General features: G+C 37.9%; 1 protein-coding gene across 7 annotated transcripts in view; it reads right to left on the reverse strand.

Moving 5' to 3' along the window:
* MTMR2 (myotubularin related protein 2) overlaps positions 1-10,908 on the reverse strand; it is an 89,035-nt gene extending 78,127 nt beyond the window's left edge. For 2 of the 7 annotated variants that reach the window (XM_033206384.1, XM_033206389.1), the window contains exons 1-2: positions 10,581-10,828; positions 682-752 (exon numbers count right to left, since the gene is read on the reverse strand). Coding sequence is in view for 1 of the 7 variants with exons in the window: in XM_033206383.1 (XP_033062274.1) it covers positions 10,581-10,660 (80 nt within the window). In the remaining 6 variants the exon portion in view is untranslated. Of the gene's footprint in view, positions 1-681; positions 753-3,826; positions 3,937-10,580 lie in introns of all 7 variants that reach the window. The other 5 variants (XM_033206385.1, XM_033206386.1, XM_033206390.1 and 2 more) reach the window with 5 other exon arrangements.
* Positions 10,909-11,243: the final 335 nt, after the last annotated feature.

An 11,243-nucleotide genomic window follows, 5' to 3' on the forward strand; every position in this document is an offset into this window, starting at 1 on the left:
ACAGTTGACTGAAATATACAGGTGGTCCTCAGCCACAGCTGAAAAACACTAATTGGATGATCTCTAATCCCTCTAAGAGTATAAAAAGATACAATTCATTTCAGCACCAAGCTTTTAGGAATTCAGAATCTAGCACAGTGTGTAGGGTACAGTAGATGTTAAACAATTATTTACAGAAAGAAAGGAAGGGAAAGAGGCAGGGAAAAAAAGAAAGAAGAGAGAAAGGTGAGGAAGGAAGGCGGCTAGCTAACTGGTCATATTTTTGGCTAAGAAACATACAAAACAGTAGTAAAATTACACTTGAATAACATACACAACACACATCAATAGCTGGAAAGCAAAGACCTTAGTATCTGTAACATTTTGCATATAACATGAATTCTTGTCATCTGCTTCTCAAGTCAAACTGCAAAGTGCTAAGGAAGAAAAGGAAGAAAACAGAACATGGATGCCAAAAGAATTCTAATGGAAAATTACTGGATGACTAAAACTTAGTGACTGTTTTCCCCAAGTAGAAGAGAACACAGAATTTTAAGGACAGGGACTTGGAAATGGAAAGTTTGAAGTTACTGGTTACTCATACGTGCAAATTTCATTTCGGACAATATATATAATCCAGAAATATTGCTGGCAATATTGACTTTTGTCTATTTTTATATCTGCATTTTATCATTCACTTACATTATAATTTTTGAGATGTTTTATCTTCACTTCTGATGATCTTCAAATGTCAATGGCTCTTAACACATTAACTGTAAACAAACACAAAGGAACTTAGGGGAATTCAGAAATTTAAGGAACCCTAAAGAATTCTAAATCATTGTGCAAAGCCTGTGGGGCAGGGAGTGGTGGGGAGGAGGCTTTGGCAATTACCTGCTTCATACTTTATATGATCTTCAAAATGTAAAACTGTTATTTTGAATGAAATGATACTACCGATACTACCCTCTTAATCATCAGGTAATGAATGAAATGATACTATCCTCTTAATCATCAGACAAAGAAAAAAAACATCCTATTTTCTGTCAGAAGGAAAAAAAAACATTCAAAGGTAAAGAAAATTCTCTCCAAATATGAACACTCTCACTTGGTCAATGTATAGTGTATTTTTATCCTCCTCCAGCATAATAGCAGGTCAAGGAAACTCGTGTCCTCATCACTACCACCCAATCAACCTGCCCTGGGACTGCCCTCTAACTACAAAGCTTTGGTCTGCACCTGGGGCACTGGATCTTCAGGCATGTGTGTTAGAGCACAGACCCTGAAGTCAAATGGACTTGAATTCACATGTCAAGGTGCCCTCTCTAATCTTCTGTTTTCTTCTCTGTAAAATGGAAACATTAACACTCTCTACTTTATATAGTTATGAGGATTATATGAGAAAATGCATAGAAGAAATGTAGCACCATGCCCAGCATAGTAAGCATGCAATAAATGTTGTGCTATTTATATTATTGTGTTTAATATTAATACTACTAATTTATTACTATAACTGTCTACCACTAGGAAAGCAAGGCTTGTCTTGGGTATTTCTATTTTGAGGCAATGCCTTTGCTTATAATAGAAGAATTTTATCTAATATTGGTAACAGAGAACATCTGTACTACACAAAATTTTATTGTTGAGCTTTGCTGGGCTTCTTGGCTCAGCTCAAGAATATTAAGGCTTGTAATCACCAGCCCATCATCAGCCAGTTATTTTCCCTTTTGCTAATGCATAACCTCCAGACAAGGCCTCCTCCCTACCTCAGCAACTGCTCATTTGCTGCTATCAGTAAAAGCAATTCTGCCAAGAAGAGAAATGGATATATTTCTGACTTAATGCCTATTAAATCCTCGGAGCCTGATGAATAAATGTTTTATCAATCCAGAGGAGACTTACATACCTATGCTCTTCTATTCACTTCCAAATTATTAAACTCCTTAGGTTTGAAATTATATGCTTAAAATATTAATATTTAAGTTAGGTGACAAAAGAATATATAAGACACAGATGTCTCTGGATTTTTAATAAAATGTTTAGGTCAAGGATATAAAAACAAACTGAACATTGGCGAAAGCATTCATAAACTAAAATGGTCAGATTTACTTCCCTTATGGAAACCACATCCTTACAACTAAAATGATAGAAAATACCTAAGTAGAACCTGATGCGACATTCAGGAATAGGATAAAATACATGGATACATGGCTTGGAAATGGATGTCAAACTGGAATTAAGCAGAGTAGACTATCAACTTCATTACCACTACTACTTTACCATGCGATTCCTTGAGCTCTTCAAGTGAAATATAAAACAGCACATCAATCCATTCTTCATTTGATTTCTATTTCCCCAACACTTAATGATCTTTCCATTATTAAATGCATCACTTTCATTTTATGGTTCCAGACTAGGATTATAAAAATCTAACCCAAGACAAGACACAAAAAAACAGAAACCTAAACTCAAGAGTTCAGAGTGCTCCGAGACACAGTTCTCTTCTTTGGTCTGCAACAATGTATCACCTCCTCTCTTTCAGTGTGTTTTCTATTTTGGTAACTGCATTTGCAACTCTACCGGTGTCTCTGGCATATGTGAATTGCAGAATTTAGGTGGAAAATGTCTTTCTTTCTTTTAAATGATTCATTTGTACACAAGGGGAAAAGCTGCTATGACTCCAATACCCATTCTCTCCTATTCCTCAGTGACAGAACCTCCAAATTTAGCTCAGCACAAAGGCCTCACAGAAGAGACTGCCTATCCTAGCCTCTCGTTTACCTATGTACGGCCATGGGACCATGTTCTAGCCAACTGGATGTAAGCTTAAAAACAAGACATGTGACTGCCAAAAAAGGATCCTTTAAAGAGAGAGACTATGGTGTTCTTCTTCCCTTCCTCCTGAAGATATAATAGCTAGAGTTCCAACAATAATTTTGGTTCATGAGGTAACCCTGGAATGTAAGACAATCTGAGTCCTTGATACTTCAGATCCACCATATTAGATCTGTATTGACTATCTCCAGGCTTTCATGTGGAAACAAAAAATTTAACATCTCTTATATTAAGCCACAGTCAGTTTGGATTTTCTGTTATGCACTGCTAAGCCTAAAGCATAACTTAAAAAAAAAAAAAAAAGAATTTTCCAAATAACAGTGTTTAAATTTTTAATTAAAATATATTTTACAGCTAATTTTTAATATAGTTAATACACAGCAACTGCTCTTATTTACTGTAGACTAAAAATATTTAAAGAGACCAAGAGTTATTCATACAAAGTAAGAGTCTTTGAAAGAATGAATATTCACCAGTGATTGAGGCCACAGGTCCTATGTACTTGGGGAAGGGAAGAATTATGAAGCTTGTTTATTAACAGTTTATATTAAAGACAACATTGGTACCTATATAGAAACATATTAGGAGGGACAGGCACAACTAGTTTTGTGTAATAAAACTACAGGAAAGGGAACTGAAGTTATTATTTTCAAGAAGGCATCTTCCCTAGTCCTTTTTATTTCAATAATCTAGTACCAACCTTATCTTTTTAAACAGTTCCGTTTTTAACTTGACTTCCTGTGGAAAGCGGTTTTTAAAATCACTCCCTATCCTTGACTATCACCTCTAATACTGTTTAATTATTATCTACCAATTTAACTAAATCATACAGTAGACACAAAGATAGCAAGTACTTTACATATTCAAAACCATTCTCCTTACAAAGGAAAAATATTCCACACTAAAATCTGGAGAATTTCCATTACTCAAATCCTGAATCACATGCAATCTTTGGCTCTGGTGACTTTGAATACAATAGCATTAACTTGGCAGCTTTCCAAAATCAACTTACTGCTTTCTGGTCATCTGTATCCAGGTTATCTCCTTCCCTTGGGCATAATCCAAACTTTATGGGTTCAGGTGATGGCCTCCTGGAATTACTTCTTCATAATACAGTTGACCCTTGAACAACATAGGAGTTGGGGTGCTGACCTTCAATGCAGTTGAAAATCCGCATATAATTCTGACTCCCCAAACTACTCCCTAGACTTAACTACCAATAGACAACTGTTGACTGGAGGCTTTACCGATAACATAAATAGCCCATCAAAACATATTTTAGGCTGCATGCCAATAAACCGAACTCTAACAATGAAAAAAAAAGTTATTAAGACAATCACAAGAAAAATAAAATATATTTACTACCCATTAAGTGGAAGTGGGTCATCATCAAGTTTGTTATCCTTATCACGTTGCACATGCTGAGGAGGAAGAGGAGAGGTTGGTCTTGCTGTCAGGAGTGGCAGAGGCAGGAGAAAATCCACATAAAAGTGGAACTGAACGGTTCACACCCATGTGGTTTGAGGGTCAACTGTACCCTTTTTAAATGCTTGTTTCCACTAATCTTTCTCACTAAGAATCTATTTTTAAGAAAAAGCCTAAAACACATATTCTTGTTTCGTGTTACTCATGACTGAGAAAGAAAAATGCCGTAGGAAGTTTCCTAGAAATCAAATCTAATAAATCGACAAAAGATGACTTTTACCTTTTACTACTTTAGTCAACATATATTACAAAAATGCTTTCAAGTAATAGTTTCACAGTACCTCTACCATAGACCTTAGCTTAGTTTTAAGTAATGTTGATTGCATTACAAAAGGCACCAATTGGCAAAAGATCGAAGGCAGTGGTTCTCAAACTTTAGCGTCCATCAGGATCACCTGGAAAGCTTGCTAAAACACCAACAGCTGGGCTCCACCTCTAAACTTTTAATTCAGTTAGGTCCAAGGTAGGGCCCAAGATTTTGCATTTTTAACAAATCCCAAAGAGATACTGATGCTACTGGCCTGGAGACCAAACTTTGGGAACTACTGATCTACACTAATAGAAAATTATTGATAATAGCATAAAAAGGAAAAATACAGATATATACGGGACCCAGTCTCAGGTTCACTATCAACTTGCATTCTTTAAATATGTCCTTTCTGAAAAGCTACATAATTACATATTTCAGATCCATGTTGGTTCTTATCTAAGAGAACTTAGTTCTTTGAGGGTTTTTAAGTAATGAAATCCAATATAAGTAATTTTTAGTCTGATATGTTCAATGTTTGATGCAAGGTGCTACTAATAATGCCAAGGTTGTAGGTTCAATCTGGTAGCTTTATTCTGTTTTACAGCTATAATCTCTACCTCTAATCTTGCCAGCTGTCTCAGAAGACATGCCAAGAGTGACAAAGGGAATGGGTAAAAATGTGTGATTGTACACAAATCCATCACCACTACTAGAAAAACAACATAAAAGCATCTACCCTATCATCACTTTTTTTTTCTTGAGACAGGGTCTCACTGTCTTGCCCAGGTCAGAATACAGTGGCACCATCACAACCCACTGCAGCCTCAACATTCCCAGGCGCAGGTGATCCTCTCACACCAGCCTCCCAAGTATCTGGGACTACACGCATGCACTACCACGCCCAGCTAACTTTTTATTTTTTTGCAGAGACAGTTTTCTGCCATGTGACCCAGACTGGTCTGGAATTTCTGGGCTCAAGCCATCCCAAACCACTCAGCCTCCCAAACTGCTAGGATTGCAGGCATTAGCTACTGCACCTGGCCTCCAACACAACACTCTTAAGTGACCTTGAGGCTAAAACTAAAGATGAGACCTTGCAACAAAATGTGTTTTAGAAATTTAGGAAACTCTTCTACTTCTTCAGGCTGTAAGTATAATCAAAATCCATGGAAACAGAAATCCAGGAATTGCTGTTTTCAAATGATGATAATTTTAAGGCAGGCATGCAATTTAGAAATGCAATTAGTTGAGAACTACTTTGAGTATGTGTACCTCCCCTTTGATTTGTTTAATGGAAGTTAAATGTAAATATAAGATGCTCATCAATGCTAATGAAATTATATACTAGAAATTGATAAAACCAAAATAATCTGGGATAAACAAGTATGGTACCCAGAATAACTAAAGCCTGAGGATATATGAAGGATGACAAGAATACACATTAAATAAAACGACTAACAACACAAGTTACAGCAAAAGGGGCAAAAGTAAACAAGAGTAGCAGATGGATAAATAGGTAGTTGAAGAGGACATAATAACCTCATTATGTACAGGACTGGGCACAGAACAGATAATACAGCCAGTAAAATCAGCTCAAGATGTCCAGAGTCTCCCATAAAAATAACTTCAACTTAGACCTGAAATTGCAAGTGTTCAGGCCAAATTCAACAGAAGGAATCCTTTTTAATCCTTTGAATGGGAACAACAAACAAGACCAGTGGTGAACATTCTGTCAACATTCTTTCATTTAGATGTGCACTGAGCACCTGTTTGGCACTGGATATCTTACCATTTGATTATGCATAATACAAACTAATCAAAGAAACCCACTAAAGCAGTGCATTTTATACTAGTGTATAAACTGAAAAACGGAAAACCAGACTAAGATGGCAGATTATTACCAATATAATGTCAAATTCTGCTGTGTAACTCATTACAGTTCTGAGACTCAGGACTACTCTTATTATCACATCTGACTTACAGTATTATTTTACCTATATAGTATATTATTGTACCTATATATTTTACCTATAAAGTCATACTTATATCAAGAATCAGACCACACCCAACAAGAATAAAATTACAGAACATAACTAGATTATCAGGATGCTAAAGTGAATTTTTCCACAACCCCCGCTCTCTTTCTGTGGGGCTAGACGTACATGAAGAATGGCCAACAGCAAGATATACAAGAGCTGCTGAACAGTTTACTGAAGTACGGCAATTATTAAGCAGGACTCACCAAAGACAACTACTGTTTTTTATTTTTTATTTTTTTTCTTTTGAGATGGAGTCTCACTCTGTTTCCCACTCTGGAGTGCAGTGGCGCGTTTTTGGCTCACTGCAACCTCGGCCTCCAGGTTCGAGCAATTCTGGTACCTCAGCCTCCCAAGTAGCTAGGATTACAGGCGCGTGCCACCATGCCCAGCTGACAATTACTTTTTTTTTTTTTTAAAGATTCAGGATGACATGACTATAGCTGGTTAGAAAACTACTATCTGGATATCATATGAAGAATGAAATTGCCCACTTGTGGGCAAAGGTATCAGGCCTATGATGACCTAGAAGGCATAACTGGAGACAAGAGCAACTCTGAAATGACTACAGATACTTAGTAAGACCCATTATATGTTTATTGTGAACTACAGATTGTACAATGGCCTTTCATCCAACTTCAATGGAGTATGTCATTTTCATTTTAAATATTTTTATTTATTTTAAAAAGTTTTTCTTTTTTAGAGACGGGGTCTCACTATGTTGCCCAGGCTGGCCTCAAACCCCTGGGCTCAAGTGATCCTCCCACCTTGGCCTCCCAAAGTGCTGGGATTACAGGCATGAGCCATGGCACCCGGCCAAGTATGTCATTTTCAAAAAACAATGGGCAACCACATGGATTAGTGTATTAGTCTTCCTACTTCCCAAAAGGGCTTAAAACATCTAATCAATACATTTAAACACAACACATAATATTTAACTTGAGTTCATGTAATAATAAAAGTACTTAAAGAAATTAGAGATGAGTATATTTCCACCTTCAGATATAAATTTGACTAAAGTGTTTTACTAAGCTAAAGAGAAAGATGCAGTTACGTAGTTAGCATTTACTAACAAACAAGGAGCATACATAATTTTTTCTATAAATAATTTTCCTTGTAGATAAACTCAGCAGAAATCTATGTCAATCTATGGGTGAAAGACATTCTGTGACACGTTTAACAATATTAACTACTATTTTGCCAGAGATATCAAAACAAATTCCCAAGGCAGTTTCCCAATTAGGCCTCTGTATAAAAACAGAAAGCATAAAAATAAACTACAATTTAAGGGCATCATTTCTGCAAAAACTGAGATAATATAGGCCAAACAGCAATAATTTTGCTTTGTCAAAGGCTAGTGTAACAAAAGAAATAAACAATCTAGATAGACACAACACAGCTGTGAGACCACAGCAGGCCACACTGGCAATGTATTAGAATCACCTGCGATGAAGTGTTAGCCTAGATTAAGTTTTCCACACTGGCAATGTATTAGAATCACCTGCGATGAAGTGTTAGCCTAGATTAAGTTTTCCACACTGGCAATGTATTAGAATCACCTGCGATGAAGTGTTAGCGTAGATTAAGTTTGCCACGCTGGCAATGTATTAGAATCACCTGCGATGAAGTGTTAGCCTAGATTAAGTTTTTCACACTGGCAATGTATTAGAATCAACTGCGAAGAAGTGTTAGCCTAGATTGTTTAAAATTAAGCTTTCTAACTAGTGTCTATAATGTATCTATTACATACTGTTGATTAAAGAGAGTGCCACAAACAGGTATGATGATTGATGAAATAAAAGATACGTAGAACTTAGCAGGGAAACTTCCATACAGTAGACATTAAGTAAATACTACTTTTCTGTCTTCCAGAGGAGAGTAATGAAAGCTGGCATTCTCTCACGGAAAACAGGAATTATACTTACATTTTTGTCCAGAGAGGATGAGACTAATCTATAATCACAATTCTCGAGAGGAGTACTTAATTTTCTAAAATTCATGTCAGTAAATACTTTTTTATAAAGAAGTTCACAAACTTTAAACTTGCTGGGCTTTCTTTTTTAGGAAATAAATATGTTAAAGTGACATCGTTAGAAATATTAGTTTGTGATAATAAAAGACACTTATTTAGTGTAATTGCAAATATTCAAAACAGGTTATTTGCAAAGGAATTATCTTTAAAATTAATACCAATGCATTTATCTTGGTATTGTCATTAACATTTAAAAAATGACAATTTTAGACTCTGTTCCAAGGGACCTTACAGATTTTCTAGATTAAGCTTCTTATTTTAAAAGATGAGAAAACCGCAGACTAAAAAGGTTAAACGATAAAGACCAAAGAGCTAGCTCAGCCAGAGACTTCAGCATGGGAGCTTCCAAACTTCCAGTACTTCCTTCTTTCTAACATACTATGCTGCTTCATGTGGTTCTGACTCCTCTGCCTCGGATGAGAGTACTGGTTGCCTCTTATTCTATTCTGAGGCATAGTTGTCATTTGTAACTTTCCCATAAAATTGGAATTTTCCAACCTGTTTTCTGAATGAATTTTACAACTAAACATGTTAATCCTCAGCTTTCTACATTTCAGAGCAACAAATACAGAATTCAAAAAATACTTGATTTAAACGTGCAATATATATAATCAAACTGCAAAGAAAACTCCTCTCCTGGATAATTCAGGCTACAAATTTTAAAAAAATGAACATAGTGAGCACCTATCACATGATGAGACTATGTTAAGTGCTGGAGATATGAAGATGATTAAGATTGTCCTCAAGTACAACAGCTTATAGCCTGGTAGAAAAGGCACTTTAAGCCAACAATTATAATGTACTTACTAAGGACTCTGAAAAACGACTGGGCAGGGAGCTATGAACGCATATAGAGATTTAGAATGATGGGATCAGACAGTGGTTCCCCAATGAGGTACTGAACACCAATAGGAAAAAAGGCAATAACTACCCATATTTAGCAGAATCCAAAATGAATTATAATAGAGCCACTTCAATTGATTCGAGAAAATGAAAATTGTGTTTTCACACAGCAGTTATCGAATAACTCTCTAATAACAATTAGACTATTATTCAGTGGGAAAGAACCAGATTTCATCATGGCTGCATAAAAAACAAACACAGGTCTTACATTATTTTTTAATAAAATTTTAAATCATTATTTTAAAAATCAAAGAAAAAGACTGCATCCAAAACGCGTCTAGTTAATATTCATAAGAGCTCTCTGCAAAGCTGCATAAAGTCCTCCTCAAAATTCCAGGATAAAATTCCCATCTGTTACAAGATAAATGACAACCTGGAGAATCAGTAGCCCAAGGAAGAAAACTACCACTCATTTTGTTTTCTTACACCCATCACTGGGGATAAAAATCACTCAGATTCCCTGATACTGACTTTCAACTGGAAGATTTAGAAAAGAGAAGCACAGGAGACATTTTTATTTACATATTTAAGCAAAAGGAGAGACGAGAAGAAAATCAGAGTGTAGAGAAAAGCATGAAAGAAATTAAGAAAGTGAAGCCATGAAAAGAGAGAAAAGGCTTGGGCAAGAATCCAAAAATCAAAGACATAAGAAAGGGTGGAGAAAGAAAGACTGACTGAAGGATGGTTTTGGAAAAAGTGATAGAGAAAGACAGGAAATGTGGGGAAAAGAATGGGGGCGGGGGGACTATCTTAAAAAAGGTTTGAGAGGGAATGAGAGACAGGAGAAAGTAATTAACTGGGGCCACCTCCTTTGGGGAGAAAAAGAGATCGGAATATGAAAGGTGGAGGAATCGATAAAGCAGCAGCAAGTTTTAACCTCCTTTTCCTCAGCCTCCACGCCCCAGAGAGAGAGGCAGAAGTGGTTCCCAAGTCCTGGGGAAGGAATTCCGGCGCAGCCTTCAGAAACCAGAATCCGCGAATCGGGGCAACAATCCAGCGGGTCCCCGGCCCCTCTCCATCCCCTTCGGACGCTGGGCGGGGCCCTGGGCGTCCTGGTTACCTGGACAAGGAGTCCACGCTGGGCGGCCGAGCCGCCGCCGGCTGGGAGCCAAGACTCTCGCAGCTCGAGCTCTTCTCCATGGCGCGGCAGAGGCAGCAGAGGGAAAGGCTGAAGCGGTCTTCGCGGCCACAGGGCGGGAGAAGCGGAGGGCGGAGTGCTGCGGGCAGGGGCCGCAGTCAGGCCAGCGCCGGACCGGGAGAGAGACCGGAAGCGGCCATGTTCCCCCAGAGTGCACCGCGCCCGTGGGCTGCTGGGCTGCGGGAAGACCCCACTGCGCCCGCTCAGATGCCGCCACCGACGCGCCGTGCTCGCTGTGTCCGGCCGCGCGACCTCGGGTCTTGGGGAAAGGGAGGTGGCGGCTCCCAGGGTGAGAGGGTCTGGTGAAGCGGGAGGGATGAAGGACTAGACCCTTAGGGAAGGAGGAGAAATCCTAGGTGTAAGAAGAATGAGGGAACACTAAGCAGGAGGGTCTCAGGAAAGAGATAAGGACCTGAGGCCAGGAGGATGATTGAGACAGGAATGTGGAGGTCAAGGAAAACAAGAGGACAGGATAATGAGAGAAAAGTGAGAAAGTGGTATGGAAGAGGGATTGGGGAGGAAACTGATATACATGCAAAAAGAATTATATACTACTGGATGCGGTGGTATTGGATTACCCAAGTA

The sequence above is a fragment of the Trachypithecus francoisi genome, unplaced genomic scaffold (genome assembly GCF_009764315.1).
Source record: "Trachypithecus francoisi isolate TF-2019V2 unplaced genomic scaffold, Tfra_2.0 Lachesis_group8, whole genome shotgun sequence".
In the NCBI taxonomy this organism is placed as follows: Eukaryota; Metazoa; Chordata; class Mammalia; order Primates; family Cercopithecidae; genus Trachypithecus; species Trachypithecus francoisi.